At 39.1% G+C, this 22336-nt stretch overlaps 1 protein-coding gene across 1 annotated transcript in view; it reads left to right on the forward strand.

Annotated features, from left to right (window-relative positions):
• The window catches only part of LOC126413211 (high affinity cationic amino acid transporter 1-like), a 181879-nt gene that overhangs the window by 86904 nt on the left and 72639 nt on the right, over positions 1–22336 (forward strand). The window contains exons 13-14 of the mRNA XM_050083109.1: positions 16261–16416; positions 16515–16639. Of these exons, the coding sequence (XP_049939066.1) occupies positions 16261–16416; positions 16515–16639 (281 nt within the window). The remainder of the gene's footprint in view (positions 1–16260; positions 16417–16514; positions 16640–22336) is intronic.

Genomic DNA, 22336 nt, shown 5'->3' on the forward strand with positions numbered 1-22336 from the left:
AGGACCCACCACAAACCCTACAAAATATACATCAGCAGGAGAAGAGGGAAAAATACACCCCATGTGGCGACCCTGGAAAATGTGAATGGAGAATGCACCTGCAAGTAAGTGCAGAAAATTTATTTGAGTCATAATTATGACTCCAAAGAATACAAGACAGAGAAGTTGCCCCCGGCAACCAGCAATCAGCAACAGTGCCTTATAATGCACGTAACAAGAAATCAAAAATAATTCAGAGCTTCTTTCGAACGAACCGTCTGAGAAATATTAGTAAACACATAATAAATGTAAACTATAATTTACTGTTGGATATCTGAAACAGGAAAAAATAGAAGACAGTGGCAGCAGAAAGTGCACCCATATTACAAGCAGTGAGTGCACAGAATTAGTTCAAAACTTAACAAAATTGTTTCGACGGGATAATACATACAGCAGATGTAGATCTGGTGGGAGTTATCAATGCAGAGCGGTGAGCAGTTATGTGAGTATGGGGTGCTGTATTGTCCAGTCAGTGGCAGCACACAGCACGAGAACAGACGTCGGCTTCAACTTCAGCGCCAGCTCGGCTGTTCTATGACCAGCATGCAGTTCACAGTTCCGCAGAAGAGTGAGCCGTGAACATTTAAAAAAATACACACATTTCTGTGAGTATAGGGTTCAAAATTAAAATTGTTGACTGGTAATAAATAGTGTATGCCTATCATAAGAAAGGTGGCAATGCAAAACAAGGAATTAAGATCAATACTAGAAGGCATAATTAAAGAACAAGCAGAGAAGGATAAGGCAATACTAGAAGGTATAATTAAAGAACAAGCAGAGAAGGATAGGGAAGGATGGATAGTGGAACAAGTAGAATTAGTTGAGTCCATTAAGGAACAAGTTAGTGAATCAGTCGATGACATACTCAACCATAAAATACAAGATGTTAAAGCTAACTTAGAATCTAGCTTCAATGCACAAATTAATGATCAAAACATTAAAATAACAGAAATAAATTCCAGAGTAAATGAATTACAAGAATCAGTGCCAATAGAAGTGCAACAAGTAGCTAAACAAGTGTTAACAAATCATTTACAGGAAAGTGTACACAGATTAACAACTTGACAGTGGACAGGCTATGTAGATAATGTGAATTCCCAATTCCAAGGGGTATGAGCTAGTATTTCAGACACAAATAAGTTTATCACATCCATACAGGAAAATTCTGTAACAGAGCCACCTGATGCTATAAAACATTTGGAAAAACATTTACAGTTATTCATAGAAAAAGAAGTAAAAGACAAAACAGAAATAAATAATGTCAAAATCACTTCTGGGGAAGGTACAATTAACAGTAATCAAGAACTTGATAGAATATGGAAAGCAATAGATGATAATAAAAAGAAATTAGAAAATAGTAAACCTGAAACTATGACAGGAGTGATTAAAGATGTAATAGAGTGTTTATCTATAGGTAATGGGTTTAATTTAGCAAAGCAATTTCCAAAGTATAAACCAGATGGTGATGCACACCCAATCTATTTTTTACGAGTCTTTGCCAGATATTTACCTAAAAATTGGGATGACTTAAAGAAAATTGATTTCACATTAGGATATTTAATGCGAGATGTGGCAGAATGGGGAAATGCTCATGCAGAAGAATCTGTGTCTTGGAAATATTTTGAGGAAACCTTTAAGAGGAAGTACTGGTCTTCAAGTACTCAGGAAAAATTAATCTTTAAGTTATTAGACACTACTCCATACAATAATTCATGGGGTATGTACAAAAAGTACATAGGATGGCATTTGACAAAATTGAAGTACTTAGATGATCCAAAAGATGAAATGCACTTGGTAAAAGTACTCATTAGACATTTACCATACCACACTCAACAAGGAATATTGTATAGAGGGTGGAAAACCGTGAATGAGTTATTAACATTTATTGAAGGTTTAGACACACTGCATACTGAAAGAAATGAAAATTATTCAGTGAATGACCAAAATACAGGGAATAGGAATAACAAATCCTTTCCAAATTCCTTGCCGCGGACAAAGGAATCCAATTATTGTAGAGTAAGCAGTAATGAAATTGTTCACAGCATGGATAATGCTCTAAATCACAATAACCATAGAAGGGGAAGAATTCAGACTGATAACAAGTCTGAGAGGTCTGGACAAGTGAAGAGGGTGGGATTACTTGTCATTGGGAACTCCAATGTTAGCTGGGTGATGGAGCCCCTTAGGGATCTGGCAGCTAAGAATGAGAAGAAAGCCAATGTGCACTCTGTGTGCATACCAGGGGGGAGTCATCCAAGATGTGGAAAGGGTTCTTCCAGATGCCATGAAGGGTACAGGGTGCAGCCAACTGCAGGTGGTGGCTCATGTCAGCACTAATGATGTGTGTCATTATGGATCGGAAGAGATTCTCTCTGGTTCCCAGTGGCTATCTGAGTTGGTGAAGACTGCCAGTCTTGCTACTGAGATGAAGGCAGAGCTCACCATCTGCAGCATCGTCGACATCATCGATTGTGGACCTTTGGTACAGAACCGAGTGGAGGGTCTGAATCAGAGGCTCAGATGGTTCTGCGACCATGTAAGCTGCAGATTCCTCGACTTGTGACATAGGGTGGTAGGGTTTCAGGTTCTGTTAAATAGGTCAGGTGTCCACTACAAACAGGAGGCAGCTACATGGGTAGCAGGGGCTGTGTGGCATGGACTATGCAGTTTTTTAGGTTAGACAGTCTTGGGAAAGATCAAGAAGGGCTCCAACCTCAAAGGGTACAGGGCAAAGAAATGAGGAGAATTGACCAAGCAACAGTCAGTATTGTAGTTGTAAATTGTTGTAGCTGTGTTGGAAAAGTACCAGAGCTTCAAGCCCTGATAGAAAGTACTGAAGCTGAAATCGTTATAGGAACAGAAAGCTGGCTAAAGCCAGAGATAAATTCTGCCAAAATTTTTACAGAGGCACAAACAGGGTTCAGAAAGGATAGATTAAATAAAGTAGGTTGTGGTGTGTTTGTGTCTATTGGTAGTAGTTTATCTTGTAGTGAAGTTTAAATACATAGGTCCTGCAAATTACTATGGGTATAGGTTATACTCAACACCTGTACAAAAATAATAGTTGGAACCTTCTACCAACCCCCAACTCAGATGATATAATAGCTGAACGGTTCAAAGAAAACTTGAATCTCATCACAAATAAGTACCCCACTCATACAGTTACAATTGGTGGAGATTTCAATCTAGCCTTGATTTGCTGGTGAAAATACATGTTCAAAGCCGATGGTGGACAGAAAACATCTTCTGAAATTGTACTAAATGCTTTCTCTGAGAATTACTTTGAACAATTAGTTCATGAGCCCATACGAATTGTAAATGGTTGTGAAAACACACTTGACCTCTTAACGACAGATAATCCTGATCGAATAGAGAGCGTCATGATGGATACAGGGATTAGTGAACACAAGGTCATTGTAGAGAGGCTCGAAACCATATCAACCAGAGCCACTAAAAATAAACACAAAATATAACTGTTTAAAACAGCAGATAAAAATTCACTTGATGCCTTCCTAAGAGAGAGTCTCCATTCCTTCCAAGCTAATTATATAAGTGTAGACCATATATAGCTCAAATTCAAAGAAACGGTATTGACAGCAATAGATAGATTCATATCGCATAAGTTAATAAAGACGGGACTGATCCACGGTACACAAAACACGTCAGAACACTGTTGCAGAAGCAATGAAAAAAGCATGCCAAATTCAGAAGAACGCAAAATCCCCAAGACTGGCTAAGTTTCACGGAAGCTCGAAATTTAGTGCAGATGTCAATGCGAGATGCTTTTAATAGTTTCCACAATGAATTATTGTATCAAAATATGGTAGAAAACCCAAAGAGGTTCTGGTCTTTTGTAAAATACACCAGTGGCAAAAAACAGTCAATACTGTCACTGCGCGATAGCGATGGAAATGTTACTGATGATGGTGCCACTAAAGCGGAGATACTAAATAAAATTTTCTATAATTCCTTCACAAAAGAAGACAAAGTAAATATTCCAGAATTTGAAACCAGAACAACTGTTAATAAGAGTGACATAAAAATAGATATCTTAGGTGTTGTGAAACAACTCAAATCACTTAAGAAAGGCAAGTGTTCGGGTCCAGATGGTATACCAATCAGGTTCCTCTCAGAGTATGCAGACGCAATAGCGCCTCTCTTAGCAATGATATACAACCGCTCACTTGACAAAAAGTCTGTTCCTAAAGAGTGGAAAGTAGCACAAGTCTCACCAATATTCAAGAAAGGAAATAGGAGTAACCAATTGAATTACAGACCCACATCACTGACCTCAATTTGGAGTAGGATTTTGGAGCAAATACTGTACTCAAACATAATGAATCACCTTGAAGAAAATGACTTATTGATACATAACCAACAGGCATTCAGAAAATATTGTTCTTGTGCAACACAGCTAGCTCTTTATTCCCGTGAAGTAATGAGTGCTGTCGACAAGGGATCTCAGATCAATTTGATATTCCTAGGTTTCCAGAAGGCTTTTGATACTGTTCCTCACAAGCAACTATTAATCATATTGCATGCATATGGAGTATTGTCTCAGTTGTGTGACTGGATTCATGATTTCCTCTCAGAGAGGTCACAGTTTGTAGTGATAGACGGTAAATCATCGAGTAGAACAGAAGTAATATCTGGCATTCTGAAAGGTAGTGTCATAGGCCCTCTGCTGTTCCTGATTTATATAAATGATCTAGGTGATAATCTGAGTAGCCCCATTAGATTGACTGTAATTTACCATGTAGTAAAATCATCAGATGATCAGTTCCAATTACAAAATGATCTAGAGAGAATTTCTGTATGGTGTGAAAAGTGGCAATTAGCACTAAACAGAGAAAAGTGCGAAGTCATCCACATGGATACTAAAAGAAATCGGATGAATTTTGGCTATGCGATAAATCACACAAATCTAAGGGCTGTCAATTCGACTAAATACCTAGGAATTACAATTATCAGCAACTTAAATCAGAAAGAACATATAGATAATATTGTGGGGAAGGTGAAACAAAGACTGTGCATTGTTGGCAGAACACTTAGAAGATGCGACAAACCCACTAAAGAGACAGCCTATATTACACCTGTCCATCCTCTGCTGGAATATTGCTGTGTGGTGTGGGATCCTTACCAGGTAGGATTGACGGAGGACATCAAAAAAGTGCAAAGAAGGGCAGCTTGTTTCGTGTTATCATGGAATAGGGGTGAGAGTGCGAGTGATATGATACACAAGTTGGGGTGGCAGTCACTGAAACAAAGGCAGTTTTCTTTGTGGCGAGATCTACTTATGAAATTTTGCTCACCAACTTTCTCTTCTGAATGCGTAAATATTTTTTTGACACCCACCTATGTAGGGAGAAATGATCACATAATAAAATAAGAGAAATCAAAGCTCGAATGGAAAGATTTAGGTGTTCCTTTTTCCCACGCGCCATTTGAGAGTGGAATGGTACACAAGTAATATGAACATGGTTTGATAAACCCTCTGCCAGTAGCTTAAGTGTGAACTGCACAGTAACCATGCAGATGTAGATGTAGATAACATGAACTTGCAGGTGTTTACACCTCAAAACCAAAAAAGAAATATACAACGAAATAATGACATGGGGCAAATCAGCTTATTGTTGAAGTAAGTTCCAACCAGTATCTGGTCAATGGGATAGGAAACGAGAAAAATCCTGTGTCAAGGGCCAGAATCCAGGATGTCACAGAACAATACTTGCCCCATATATAAGTAAAATGGTCACTTATAGAAAAATATCACCTATTAACGATTGGTTACTTGCAGAAGAGGAAAATTTAGAAAAAAATGCAATGCAAACCAATTGTAATCGGAAGAATAGGAAATGTTGTTGTTGTTGTGGTCTTCAGTTCTGAGACTGGTTTGATGCAGCTCTCCATGCTACTCTATCCTGTGCAAGCTTCTTCATCATTTACATTCTTCCGAATCTGCTTAGTGTATTCATCTCTTGGTCTCCCTCTACGATTTTTACCCTTCACACTGCCCTCCAATACTAAATTGGTGATTCCCTGATACCTCAGAACATGTCCTACCAACCGATCCCATCTTCTAGTTAAGTTGTGCCACAAGCTCCTCTTCTCCCCAATTCTATTCAATACCTCCTCATTAGTTATGTGATACCCATCTAATCTTCAGCATTCTTCTGTAGCACCACATTTTGAAAGCTTCTACTCTCTTCTTGTCCAAACTATTTATCATCCATGTTTCACTTCCATACATGACTACACGCCATGCAAATACTTTCAGAAACAACTTCCTGATACTTAAATCTATACTCAATGTCAACAAATTTCTTTTCTTCAGAAACACTTTCCTTGCCATTACCAGTCTACATTTTATATCTTCTCTACTTCGACCATCATCAGTTATTTTGCTCCCCAAATAGCAAAACTCCTTTACTACTTTAAGTGTCTCATTTCCTAATCTAATTCCCTCAGCATCACCCGACTTAATTCGGCTACATTCCATTATCCTCATTTTGCTTTTGTTGATGTTCATCTTATATCCTCCTTTCAAGACACTATCCATTCTGTTCAACTGCTCTTCCAAGTCCTTTGCTGTCTCTGACAGAATTACAATGGCATCAGCGAACCTCAAAGTTTTTATTTCTTCTCCATGGATTTTAATACCTACTCTGAATTTTTCTTTCGTTTCCTTTACTACTTGTCCAATATACAGATTGAATAACATTGGGGAAAGGCTACAACTCTGTCTCACTCCCTTCCCAACCACTGCTTCCCTTTCATGCCCCTCGACTCTTATAACTGCCATCTGGTTTCTGTACAAATAGTAAATAGCCTTTCGCTCCCTGTATTTTACCCCTGCCACCTTCAGAATTTGAAATAGAGTATTGCATTCAACATCGTCAAAAGCTTTCTCTAAGTCTACAAATGCTGCAAATGTATTTTTGCCTTTCCTTAACCTATTTCCTAAGATAAGTCATAGGGTCAGTATTGCCTCACATGTTCCAACATTTCTATAGAATCCAAACTGATCTTTCCCGAGGTTGGCTTCTACAAGTTTTTCCATTCATCTGTAAAGAATTTGTGTTAGTATTTTGCAACCATGGCTTATTAAACTGATAACTCAGTAATTTTCACATCTGTCAACCCCTGCTTTCTTTGAGATTGGAATTATATTCTTCTTGAAGTCTGAGGGTATTTCACCTGTCTCATACATCTTCCTCACCAGGTGGTAGAGTTTTGTCAGGGCTGACTCTCCCAAGGTTATCAGTAGTTCTAATGGAATGTTGTCTAGTCCTGGGCCTTGTTTCGACTTAGGTCTTTCAGTGCTCTGTCAAACTCTTCATGCAGTATCATATCTCCCATTTCATATTCATCTACATCCTCTTCCATTTCCATAATATTGTCCTCAAGAACATCGCCCTTGTATAGACCCTCTATATACTCCTTCCACCTTTCTGCTTTCCCTTGTTTGCTTAGAACTGGGTTTCCATCTGAGCTCTTGTTATTCATGCAAGTCGTTCTGTTTTCTCCAAAGGTCTCTTTAATTTTCCTGTAGGCATTATCTGTCGGTAAAGCAGTAAAGAATAGGAAATAAAGGAGTGGAAATTTACATTGAATCAGGAAGCAAAGTATCAATGATTTTGGAGGAATGGCTGTTAAGTGGAAGAATAAAGGAATTTCATAAGTTACCTGTTACGGGAGTACATATTATAGGTATTACAGGTACTAAGAGCAATGTAGTGAAATGGGAAACAAGTATTACATCTGAAATAGATCAACTGGTGTTTGAACAAACCATGTTAATAGTCCCTAAAATAAATACACAAGTATTACTTGGAATAGATTGGTTAATGAAATATGCAGTGGTAAAAGACTTTCAGAGCATTTCTTTTAAGTGCAATCTAGATAACTATAATAAAGAGATCTTGTCTGAGACAGATTGATGTCAAGGACTAAATGGGAGAAATAATTTACAGTTAATAGTGAATATGAGTTCAATGGAGAAGGATGTAAGTAATCTACAACAAACTGCAAATAAAACTGATTTGTATGCAAAGACTTATGAATTGGAACTGTTAACCCTTACTCAAAAGGAAGAGCTATATGGAATATTATGCAGATATTTGGATGTATTTCCAGACAAACCAGTGAATATAGGAGATTATGTGTGTAGTTTTAAGATCAAAAGCAAGGGACCTTTTTTCTGTTGACCTTACTCTGTACCTATCAATTTAAAACAGGAAGTACAGGAAGAAATAGATACAATATTAGATAATAATGTTATAGAAAGATGTACAAACATTACAACAATCCACTGTTAGTTGTCAGAAAGGCAACAGGAGGTGTGCATCTAGTACTAGATGCGACAAAGTTGAATCGTCACATTGAACCGGAGAGATGTCGTCCCATATGCGTAGATGGACTACGTGCTCGTTTTGCAAAAGCATATTATTTTAGTTCTTTGAACCTTGTGGGTGGGTACTGGCAGGTAAAATTAGCTAAAGAATCTAGACCTTATACTGCATTTCTATATGACAGAAAGACATATCTGTTTAAAGTTTTACCATTTGGATTACACATATCAGTACGGTATCAGTGTTTTTAAGGGCATTAGATCAAGCATTATGGAGGAAGTTGTTACAAGAGCTCTTGATTTATGTAGATGATATACTGATTGTTTCAGAAACCTGGGAGGAACATTGTGATTTACTTGCAAGAGCACCAGAGAAATTCTATAGCTAGGGAATAACTATCAAGCTTGCTAAATCACATTTTGGGTGAGAGGAACTAAAATTCTTGGGACATCTCATTGGAATAAGAGGAATTAGAGTGATTAAAGACTGTCCACATCTGCAGAATGTGAAACAGCTATGTTCATTGTTAGGATTAGTGGGATTTTATAGATGGTATATACAAGGACAAGTCATGAATAGTCCGTATCTACTATCTGTATCAAAGCAAAAGGCGAAATGGATATGGGATGAAAATGCAGAATAGGCATTCCAGGAAGTAAAGGATACTCTAGTCAGTGCTGCTATTTTAAACCATCTGAGTCTTTTTGAACCATTTGGCATCACAACAGATGCATCAGAATATGGCCTAGCAGCAGAAGTATTTCAAGGGAAATTGGACCCAGAAGAGCGAGAACATAAAACTATTACTTTTGCTGGTCACAGCCTAGACAAACGTGATCTGAATTATACAGCAACAGAGAAAGAATTACTTGCTGTGGTGTGGAGCTTAAAGAAATTTGAAACACTGATTTGGGGTTCAGATATCGTTCTCTATAAAGATCACCAAGCATCGATATTCTTAATGGAAAGTCACTTATTACATAGGAGGCTCATGAGGTGGGTATTGTTTTACAACAGTTTCAGATACAAATAGTATACATCAAGGGAACATTAAAGTGTGTGCCAGATGCTTTATGATGATTACCGTTAGGAATGAGTAATTCTCAGAGAACAGCTGGATCAGGAATGATTTTTAATATGAATTTTATGAAAATCAGCTATACGAGAGACGAACTATGTATGTTAGCTTTATTAGCTAACATGCATAAGGCAAGGAATAATAGACAAAGAAGAGTTAAATCTTAAAATGTTTAAGTATGAGAAAAATTAGTTACCACCCTCAAAGACAAACTTTGGACAGTGATAAATCAAGTGTTGTTTTGGAGAGAGAATACAAATACATCATATTGGAAATTATGTGTACCTGAGGGTGCACAAAATTATTTAATTTGGTTTATACATAAAGGTTGTGGGCATTTTGCAATAAGGATATCGTATTAAACACTTAGGTAAGAAAGTTGTTAGATTACTACGGGCATGTGAAAAGGTGAAGGAAAATAATAAAGGAACACATTACACAATGTATCCTATAATACCTAGAACTTTACATGATTTAACGGCTTTGGATTTTTATGGACCATTATCATCGAGTCAGGGAGGTGTCAGATATATTTACATTATATTAGAGAGTTGGTGTAAATATATTACATTATATCCAATTAGACAAGCTGAAACAGAGACAGTTATAAACTGTATGCACAAATATTCTGTAGAGGTAGGAAAACCTAAGAGCTTATTAATGGATAATGGCTCACAGTTTGTGAGTCAATCATTTAAAGAGTTTTTTAACTTGGGAGAACATAAGGCATGTCACGATATCAAAATATAATCCAAAATAGAATCTGTGAGAAAGAGTTATCAGGGAGATAGGACATTTATGCAGAACTTACTGTTCACCAAGACATACAACTTGGGCAAAATTAGTGCCAGAATTTCAAATGGTTTTGAATGAACTATCCCATTTGTCTATGGGATTGTCTCCCATAGAAATATTATGAAGAAAACTTATAGGGGAACCAGTATTAAAATACTTCAAATGGCCAGAGGTACAACAGGAAGAAAGTGCTAACTTGGACAAAATAGTAGAAAATCAATTGCGTATATCAGCTGATAAAAGATTACAAAATTATAATACATCAGCAATAAACTCAACATTTGAAATAAACAATCTTGTGTTGGTAAAAGAAGAACATCATGGTTCTAATCTTAAAAAGGAAATGCAGAAATTTTTTCTGAAATATGCAGGACCATTTAAGATAGTGGATACTCCACACCCAAAAGCATACTATTTAATTGACTCATATACTAGTCAGTAGAAAGGTTTATATAATGTTGACAAACTAAAGAAATATAATCCAACAGTTCACTAAATAAACTTAAAAAAATTATATATATATAATAGACAAATAACTTTCGATTTATTTCCATTTCCGTTTTTTCACACATCATTGATCATTTTTAGCCGCTCGAAATTTTCCCGAATTTCTCCACACTTTAACGCGTTTTGGCAGTAACACAACCACCTAACCTTTATGCTCATCGTTGTCTACCAACCCAAGTTCACAACAGGATCAACACAGCCCAGCTTTAACCAACACTTTTTCGCCTTTTTTCACACCAGATCTCCAGTTGCTTTCTAGTTCACCTTTATCTCTCCCCATATATATATTTTTTTCATTTTCATTTCAGCCTCATGTTACACTTTCCACCTTCTAATACCATGTCACCCTCACAACACCCCCACAACGACCCCATTAAGTTTTATTTACATTCCCTCTGCAAACATGCCTTCGCCCTAGCCAGATTACGCTCCCATATTTTATTTTCTCAGGCTTGTCTGACATTTGGCATTACCTCCAAAGGCCTCACACTTAAAGTTCCCATCTCTGGCTGCAACCCTTCTTTCCATCAGTCCCTATACCAGTTCCAAACTGAACAATCCATTGCCCTCACCCACCTAATCCTTCACCTACACATCAACTCAGCCAACGAACACACCCGTCAATTCCTATCCTTAATAAAAGTCCTCAATCTTTCCTCTCCCGCATCCATGCCGGCTGTTCAAAGCATCCTCCTACAGGCCAACCGCAAATTAGAACAGCATACCACCCTCCACCTCAAAAAATAATCCAATCTCCTGGTTTCCCACCTCCGGAAAGGCAACTCACTCACCCTTCACAAGCTTTCCATCAAACCTCAATCTCCTCTCATTGCTCACAAACCCAGTCTCTCCCATCTACTCAATCTCGCACTTCCAGCTCCACTCCCTCCAAAACCTCAAAATTCCAATCAACGCAATCTGGAACCACAACACCCGAATTCAGTAGTTAACCTTTCCTCCAAACCTCTCTCCCAATCCGAAACCTCTGTCCTATCCAAAGGCCTCACCTTCAGCCCCACTCCCAGATTCAACCAAACAGTCCTCGTCAAAGATTTACTGTCCTACACTCGTACTCTCTGCTGGAAATATCACTTTGCCATGTAGAAAAATGATCCTAATCCTACTCCTAATGATCCAACTCCCCAAGACACTATCCAAATTGAACCCTGCCTGGAACAGTTCCGTCCTCCGTCACAGCGGGACGCACCTCCTCTTCCTCAAAATCACCCTCTCCAAACCTTCCAGGAATTTCTGACTTCCAGCCTTGCTTCTCAATCCTTCTTAAAAAACCTTAATCCTACTCCCAAAATCACCACTGCTGAAGCCCAAGCTATCCGTGATCTGAAGGCTGACCGATCCATCGTCATTCTTCCGGCGGACAAGGGTTCCACGACTGTGGTTCTTGATCGTCGGGAGTATATGGCTGAGGGACTGCGTCAGCTTTCAGACAACACCACATACAAAGTTTGCCAAGGTAATCCCATTCCTGATGTCCAGGCGGAGCTTCAAGGAATCCTCAGAACCTTAGGCTCCATACAAAACCTTTCCCCTGACTCCATCAACCTCCTGACCCCACCGACACCCCGCACCCCTACCTTCTACCTTCTTCCTAAAATTCACAAACTCAATCATCCCGGCCGCCCCATTGTAGCTGGTTACCAAGCCCCCACAGAACGTATCTCTGCCTACGTAGATCAACACCTTCAACCCATTACATGCAGTCTCCCATCCTTCATCAAAGACACCAACCACTTTCTCGAAAGCCTGGAATCCTTACCCAATCTATTACCCCCAGAAACCATCCTTGTAACCATTGATGCCACTTCCTTATACACAAATATTCCGCACGTCCAGGGCCTCACTGCGATGGAGCACTTCCTTTCACGCCGATCACCTGCCACCCTACCTAAAACCTCTTTCCTCATTACCTTAGCCAGTTTCATCCTGACCCACAACTTCTTCACTTTTGAAGGCCAGACATACCAACAATTAAAGGGAACAGCCATGGGTACCAGGATGGCCCCCTCGTATGCCAACCTATTCATGGGTCGCTTAGAGGAAGCCTTCTTGGTTACCCAGGCCTGCCAACCCAAAGTTTTGTACAGATTTATTGATGACATCTTCATGATCTGGACTCACAGTGAAGAAGAACTCCAGAATTTCCTCTCCAACCTCAACTCCTTTGGTTCCATCAGATTCACCTGGTCCTACTCCAAATCCCATGCCACTTTCCTTGACGTTGACCTCCAACTGTCCAATGGTCTGCTTCACACGTCCGTCCACATCAAACCCACCAACAAGCAACAGTACCTCCATTATGACAGCTGCCACCCATTCCACATCAAACAGTCCCTTTCCTACAGCCTAGGTCTTCGTGGCAAACGAATCTGCTCCCGTCCGGAATCCCTGAACCGTTACACCAACAACCTGAAAACAGCTTTCGCATCCCGCAACTACCCTCCCGACCTGGTACAGAAGCAATTAACCAGAGCCACTTCCTCATCCCCTCAAACCCAGAACCCCTTGTAACCGCCCCCGGTGTAAAACCTGTCCAATGTACCCTCCCACCACCACCTACTCCAGTCCTGTAACCCGGAAGGTGTACACGATCAACGGCAGAGCCACGTGTGAAAGCACCCACGTGATTTACCAACTGACCTGCCTACACTGTGAAGCTTTCTATGTGGGAATGACCAGCAACAAACTGTCCATTCACATGAATGGACACAGGCAGACAGTGTTTGTTGGTAATGAGGATCACCCTGTGGCTAAACATGCCTTAGTGCATGGCCAGCACATCTTGGAACAGTGTTACACCATCCGGGTTATCTGGATACTTCCCACTAACACCAACCTGTCAGAACTCCGGAGATGGGAACTTGCCCTTCAGTATATCCTCTCTTCTCGTTATCCGCCAGGCCTCAACCTCCGCTAATTTCAAGTTGCCGCCGCTCATACCTCACCTGTCTTTCAACATCATCTTTGCCTCTTTACTTCCGCCTCGACTGACATCTCTTCCCAAACTCTTTGTCTTTACAAATGTCTGCTTGTGTCTGTGTATGTGCTGATGGATATGTGTGTGTGTGCGAGTGTATACCCGTCCTTTTTTCCCCCTAAGGTAAGTCTTTCCACTCCCGGGATTGGAATGACTCCTTATGAGGGAACAGTTTGTTGTGAAAGCTTGAGTTTTGTGTGTATGTTTGTGTTTGTTTGTGTGTCTATCGACGTGCCAGCGCTTTCATTTGGTAAGTCACATCATCTTTGTTTTTAGATATATTTGTCCCACGTGGAATGTTTCCCTATATATATATATATATATATATATATATATATATATATATATATATATATATATATATATATATATATATATATATATGTGTGTGTGTGTGTGTGTGTGTGTCTGCTTGTGTCTGTGTATGTGCTGATGGATATGTGTGTGTGTGCGAGTGTATACCCGTCCTTTTTTCCCCCTAAGGTAAGTCTTTCCGCTCCCGGGATTGGAATGACTCCTTACCCTCTCCCTTAAAACCCACATCCTTTCGTCTTTCCCTCTCCTTCCCTCTTTCCTGATGAGGCAGCAGTTTGTTGCGAAAACTTGAATTTTGTGTGTATGTTTGTGTTCGTTTGTGTGTCTGCCAGCACTTTCATTTGGTAAGTCACATCATCTTTGTTTTTTTTATTTTTATATATATATATATATATATATATATATATATATATATATACTCAGACATAAAGTGATCACCAGTTTAATATTGGAGGGAAGTGTGGGAGTAAAACTCATAGAGGAAGACCAAGAGATAAATACTGTAAGCAGATTCAACAGAATGTAGGTTGCAGTAATTATTCACAGATGAAGAGGCTTGCACACAGAGCAAGATAGAGCAGCATGAAGGATTATATCAAACCAGTCTTTGGACTAAATACCACAATAACAACAAAAATTTTGGATGTAAACATGCAGACAGCAGTAATGTGGATCAAAATGCACAGAAGTTATGATAGATGGATGGAAAAAGATTTCTACGCAAAGGAGGTGTTATGAGGGAACTTGATAAAGTGAGAAATTACACGGAACAGGAGCAGGGAACACATTGGTGTTCAAATGGTTCAAATGGCTCTGAGCACTATGGGACTTAACATCTATGGTCATCAGTCCCCTAGAACTTAGAACTACTTAAACCTAACTAACCTAAGGACAGCACACAACACCCAGTCATCACGAGGCAGAGAAAATCCCTGACCCCGCCGGGAATCGAACCCGGGAACCCGGGCGTGGGAAGCGAGAATGCTACCGCACGACCACGAGCTGCGGACCACATTGGTGTAGTATGAATATTGCAGAGGCTTGAGACACAAATAATTCAGTAGAAAATTATAAGACATAATTATTAAAACCAAAGTCTTCGATTTCCAAGGGAAAAGAAGAACTTGTAATCAGAGGAGAAAGTGGTGAATCTACTGTTGTATATCACTATTATATTACTTTATTGCTTATTCTAAAATAAATAAATAAAAGAAAGAATTGTATATTCTTACAATTATTGCTTATTTAGTATATTCTGCTAAGAACTTTCCATCAGTGGAATGTAGATGTGTCTATTCATTAAATTCTATAGCTTAATTTTCATGGAGACTTGAGAGGTTTAAGCTCAGTCATTTGAATAGAAAACAATCTTTATTATTTCTGAAAATTTTTATTGTTCTGCTGAATTTCTGTGACATTTCATCTTACCTGTTCTTTCCTTTTGATCTAAATTAGAAGTTAATTGATTCCAAATGTTTTCTGGCAGCTACCCTAAACATCTGTGTTCTAACTGATTAAATGCAGCTACTTTTAGATACAATGAAAAAAAACTGCTGTTTGAAAAAGCTATTGCTCTTCCCCTTATATTATTCAGCTGGTTGTGTGTTGACAGAACCAAATAAATAAGACAACTGCCATGTATTTTGTATGCTTTTTATGTTATGGTATCAAAAGGAAAATTCATTTAGAGACAACTGTAAAATTATGAGACAGAATTGTTGGCCAGTAATTATCTACAGGAGGTGAAATGAGACTTCCTGACAGATTAAAATTGTGTGCCAGATTGAGACTCGAACTCAGAACCTTCGCCTTTCGTGGGCAAGTGCTCTACCATCTGAGCTACCCAAGCTCACTGCTTCATGTTTGGGTAGCTCAGTTGGTAGAACACTTGCCTGTGAAAGGCAAAGGTCCTGAGTTCAAGTCTCGGTCTGGCACACAGTTTTAATCTGTCAGGAAGTTTCATATCACCGCACACTCTGCTGCAGAGTGAAAATCTCATTCAGGAAATGAAAGGTTTAGCACCATCAATAGACATTGGGAGGACATCCTTTTGTATGTGTCTATGAGCAATGTAAAAAATTTGGCCTCCTGATTGTAATTTGTGGACATAATTACTTCTCATAATTTTATGGTTTTTATGTTATTGGATGATTTTTTAGTTAGGTATTTATTTGTTTCAGCTGATATAAATAATTGGCAAATACAAGAAAACCAAGTACCTGAAGGTACTGAGGGAGGAAAGGGTGGTTTCATGCCTTTTGGAATTTTGGGGATACTCAAAGGAGCAGCAATATATTTTCAAGCCTTTATTGGATTTGACAGTGTTGCTTCAACAGGTAAGTTTAACTTTTGCTAATGACAGGGGGAGAGAGAGAGAGAGAGAGAAAGAAAATAAAATTATTCCAGTATGCTATGTATCTCTCTCTTGTTTCAGGGGAAGAAGTCACAAATCCACAACGTAACATTCCCATGGCTAGTATGATATCTTTGATGACTGTCTTCTGTGGTTATTTTGGAGTGTCAGGTGTGATAACTTTGATGCTTCCATACTATTATCAGGCAAGTGCTATTGAACACCATTGCTTTGTTTAATTTCGTGATAATACTTAAAAAAGTGTATTGCCCTAACAACATATCTGCAAATTTAATACTGAAAACTAGGATGTGTGAACTCATCAAAAAAATAAGGATTCTGGAAAAGGAAAATATTTTAGGGTGTAGGGAGAGTGATGGACAATGCTTGCACAATGAAATTAAAGAAATCTTACATTCAGTCACTGTCTGCATCATGTCCCACAAATCTCACCATGAAGGTGATCTTCTGCAATAGGGAATGAGACTAGTTGTACATTAAAAGGTAAAAGCAGTTATTGCAGGCTACTTCTCTAAAATGCACTAACAGCAAGTCACTACTAGTTATAATATCCTCACAGTGCTATTTATAGAAATTAAATCCAGAAAAAAAAGCAACAGCTCTTTTTGGAAAGAGCCCTCTACTTCACTCAGTTGCTGTTTTCATCTACTAATTCTTCATATTACAATATTATGAAAAGGAAAGTTGCTACTCTCCATGTAGAGGAGTGCTGAGTCACTGATAGGCACAACAAAAAGACTGTCACAAATAAAGCTTTCAGTTAGTAAGGCCTTCATGAGAAGTAGATGACACTCTCTCTCTCTCTCTCTCTCTCTCTCTCTCTCTCTCTCTCTCTCAGGCAAATGCAACTCACACACACTACTGCAGTCTCAGGCAACTGAGTGTGGTTTCAGTTGCCTGTGACTGCAGTCATGTGTGTGTGTGAGATGCGTTTGCGTGTGTGTGTGTGTGTGTGTGTGTGTGTGTGTGAGTCATTTATTTTTGACAAAGGCCTTACTGGCTGAAAGCTTTATTTGTGACAGTCATTTCGTTGTACCTATCTGCAACTCAGCATCTCTGCTATATGGTGAGTAGCAATTTTCCTTTTCAAAATATTGTTACATTGCACCCTGGATTTTCAATTGTCTGAGTACTTCATATTATGAATTTATATAATGCATAATTTCAGAGACGGATACCCATTGTCTGTTAGTGTAATATGAACTTAAGTGCTAACTAAAATTTACATGTCAAGTATTCTGATAATTATTGAAAGAGTTGCTAGTTTTCTTTTACCATACTTTATTTTTGAATGTCTGTGAACATAAAATTTCATGCCTAGTGTCTGCTGGCAACCTTTTAATGATTTTACACCAAAATACAAAACCCCATTCTGTACTCTAGAGAAGGATGTAGAGCATATATAGATTTTTTTACATTTATTACTGTAGTTCTAAATTTCTTAGTTGATTCTATACCCATTATTATTATTATTATTATTATTACTAAGCACATATAGCATTAGGGAGTAATTTAAGTATCCTAAGTGCCTGAAGAAATCTTCTTTATGATGATTTGTTATGAACTGTACTGGTAAGTATGGAATGAAAGTAAATAAAATATAGCATCAGTCCCATCTACAAGATCATGACAATGTGTCACATATAGTTTCATGTGTAGGACATGGACATGGCTGGTGCATATGCAAAGAGTCACAGGACAGATTAATGAACAACTGTGGGGAGCAAGGGAAAACATCAGTGGGGATGATGAAGAATCTAGAGGAGAAAAAAAAACAAAATGAAGATATGAGAGAATTAGGGTGGAACGGAAAAGTAATAAAGGTAGCATAAATCAGGACTGATGAAAGGAATATGGAACAAGCCACTAATGGAAAATGGAATAGAGTTATGTGGTAGATAGGTATTAAGTGGGACTGAAGCCAAGAAGTTACAAGAATAGAAGAAGTACTGCACAGAGAGATCCCACTTGTACAATTCAAAAGAGTTGATGATGAAGTGGGAGAGTAGGTGGAGGAAGGATCTACATGTCTTGAACTGTGAAGCAGTTATTACAGTCAACCTATCAATCACCAACAATAACTCTACTTCAAAGTCTCTTATCAACTCCGCACATAAAAGTCTGTGACATTACCTGTGGCCACCAGTGGGTGCTACATCTGGAATGACAAACTGTCACTCAACCAGTATGCTGAAGGTACAGCAGAGGCATCTAAAGACTGACTCAGTGCTCCCCACCTTGCCTATAAACAGATCTGCAAGTCTTATCTGAATATACTCCAACAAAGGTGTGTTCTTTCATCACTCAGGATTCAAACAACAGAATCACCTTCTCTGCTGAAGTTTTCATTGCCTCTTTCAGTACCCTAAAAAGATGAATATCCACACCATTATTCTTCCTATCACTTCCAAAGTGATATTCCACCATGCACTCAATCTACGCTAAATCCTCCTCCATCCCTATACCACCCTTGATGCCAGCCCCTGTACCATGGATCCTTTTCCATGAAAAGCCCAGATGTGAAACCTTTCATATACACCCACCTACAACTCAAATTCTATCTGTTTCATTGCCATTTCCTGTGTTCTATCAGAGATAGGGCCAACTGAGGAAACATCTACATTTTTGCTAACTTTATTGTTATCACTATACAGTAGTTTGCTGCTTAAAGACTATCTACATAGATGGGCGGCCACTGCAAAACTGTGGCCCATCACCAACAGAACCAAGTAGTTGTAAAATATGGTGCTCAATGTAACTGACAGATGTTTAGTTGTTTTCTGATAGATCTCCAGTACAATTGTCTGATATAGTCAAAGTTTTACCCTCCATTATTGGTAGGAAACTGAAACTGAGGTTAAGGCCATAAGTTACCTATGGCCCCATTGAATCTCAACAGCTACTGGTAGCAGCTTCTGGTCACCACAAAGGGAAATCCAGCGACGATACATTTTGAGGCTTTTTTTTTCCTTTTTGGTACTGAAGGTACTGATACTGAAAAATAAGTCATATAAGTTTTTCTCCATACTTAGTATTGTTGATAGAGAGAAAAAAAACACCTTCACAGATTCTGGAACTATGCCTTGAGGGGAGAGAGGAATAGGTTGGAAAATGTTATAATGAAAGGGCAGGTCACTCAGACCCAGGATGAGAGCAGCCCACTTGTTGTGAGGTTTGTGGAACTATGTATGATTGCTTAATAGTAACTACTATACAAGTAGTAGTGTGTGACACTTTCTTTTTGCACTTAGAACGCAGCATAATATGCACTTGTTGTCAACCCAAAACATAACAAGACAAACAGACATCAAAGACGTTTCTCATCTAATTGGCATCAAAGAGGGTCAGCCCAAAGTGATAGCTATTGTGTATCAGTATTCACCACAGAACCTCCCCCCCCCCCCCCCAGCCCCCCTTCCCCACCCACCTCTCCCTCTCCCCTCCCCACGCCAGCAGTGTTGGGCACGGGGAAGTGACAGTCCAGTGGGGCTGAGGAGGTGACACCAGATCATCAGATGTATTGTATGGAGGCTCAACCATTATGGTGGACACCCCAAAATTGTGGAACCCTCTAGGAGGATGAACAGGATGATCCACTCTAGTAATGATGGTCTAATAATAAAGGTCGTGATGGAGTGTTTCGCTGAAGGAGTGGGACGATGATGGTAAGGCATCTGCCTGTGTTGATGAACAAGTAGATATTGTCTTCATCTATGTCAGACAGAGTGTTGAAGGTGCAAAGTAGCGTCACACGGGTGATGGAAGGATCCTCTGGAGAGTGCAGGTGAATGAGGAGGACAAACAGCAGACAGCCACACAGCTGAAGAGAAAAATCATCAGTGCGATATGCTGAGGTGTTGATGATGAAGCACGTGTTGCCTGAGTGAACAGAAGGGGGTGACAGCACAGCAGCAGGGGCACCAATGGAGGTAGCAGTCATGTGTGTTTCCCTGTCAAAATGGGTGAATGGCACAGCACACAAATCCCTTTCACTGAGAGATGAAGCACACAGTACTGCACACGCATCACTTTCACTGAGAGATGAAGCACACGGTGTCAGTCGATTGGTGCTATGGCGTAGGATGTCTGCACTGAATGAAGGCTTGGAAGAATCCAAAGGGGAGAGAAGATAATCATTCAGAATCCATGCTGGTTTCACATAATTGAGTGACACCATATGGTGTTTGCCTTGGAGACAAATGTTGATAGCATTCACAGTAGAGGCAGCAACATTGTAGGGGCCTGAATATGGAGGACAAAGGGTGAGCAAAAGAGAATTGTCACAAAGCATCACATTCTCACAATGGCAACTCTTTGTGTAGGAAAACTGGGATGTAGAATGACAACTAGGAGGAGGTGGTCACATGCAGGCCATTTGTGAGCGTACATGCTTGACAAAGTTAGGCAGCTTGGTCAATGAAGGACAGGTGTCATCCCCAACAGACTTGGCTGGAAGAACAAGAGGTTCCCCATACAAGCTCTCAGCTAAAGAGATGTGTAGGTCATCTTTGAAAGCAATAAAGATCCCTAAGAGGACTCACAGTAGTACATCTGGTCAAGAGGTGTCATGGCATATAGGAGCAGTTTATAGAGTCCTGTGCCAATGCTCAACCAAGCCATTACTCCGAAGATGGTATTCCAAAGTGTGAAATTTATTACAGCCACTCAGTTTAGCGAAAAGTAATGACTCGAATTGCTGCCTCTGGTCAGTGATGATGGAGGAGAGGCAGCCAAAATGTGCAAGTCAGTTACTATTGAAAACTTGCGCCACAGAGTCAGCTGTAATATTAGATAGAGGGACCACTTTGACCCACCTGGTGGTGTGATCGATAATGGATAGACATAAATCTCGAAAAGGCATTTGCCAAGAAAGTTATATGATTCCCTGTAGAAACTAAATTTTTATTTATTTCACCAGCAATGGGCAGAAAATGATTGTTAAAAACTGTACATATATCTGAATTATCAGTAACAGAAATATTTTTACTATGAACTGACTTTATATCATTGACGTTGTGCTGATAACCAGACACTTCCTTCACAACTGACCATATGGTTTTAATTTTATCCTGTGAATTAGCTATTTTATTTCCATACCACATATTCTTTGCCTTCCTAATAACATTTTCAAGCACCTTACAATACTGTTTGCAATGGTCTACTGTAGCTTGATTGTAACTACTTCTAACATTTTAGTATAATTCCTGCTTTGTTCTACATGATATCCTTATCCCACTAGTCGGCCACCTGGGCTGCCTATTATTGCTAGTACCTTGTTTAGAATGTTCTAATGGAAAGCAACTCTCAAGAGCATGATAAATGTGTGAAGAAAAGCATTATATTTATCATCTATGCTATCGGCACTATAAACATCCTGCCACTCTTGTTTCTTGACAAGATTTAAAAAACTCTCTATTGCTGTTGGATTAACTTTCCTACATAATTTGTAATTATGTGTGACACTTGTTTGAGTACAAAAGTCCTTTAGGATTAAAATTTGTGCATCATGGTCTGGAAGGCTGTTCACCATCTTACTAACAGAATGCCCATCTAGTAATGAAGAATGAATAAAAATATTGTCTGTGGCTGAGCTACTGTTCCCCTGCAACCTAGTTGGAAAAAACACAATCTGCATCAGATCATATGAATTTAGGAGATCTACCAACATCCTTTTTCTCGCACCATTATATACAAAATTTATATTGAAGTCACCTCATATAACTAATTTCTGGTACTTCCTACAAAGTGAATCCAGAACCCTCTCTAGCTTGAGCAGAAATGCTCTGAAGTCAGAGTTAGCTGACCTATAAACAAAAACAATTAGAAGTTTTGTTTCACTAAATTCAACTGCCCCTGCACAACATTCAAATATCTGTTCAGTG

This window comes from Schistocerca serialis, chromosome 7, assembly GCF_023864345.2.
Source record: "Schistocerca serialis cubense isolate TAMUIC-IGC-003099 chromosome 7, iqSchSeri2.2, whole genome shotgun sequence".
NCBI classification, from domain to species: Eukaryota; Metazoa; Arthropoda; class Insecta; order Orthoptera; family Acrididae; genus Schistocerca; species Schistocerca serialis.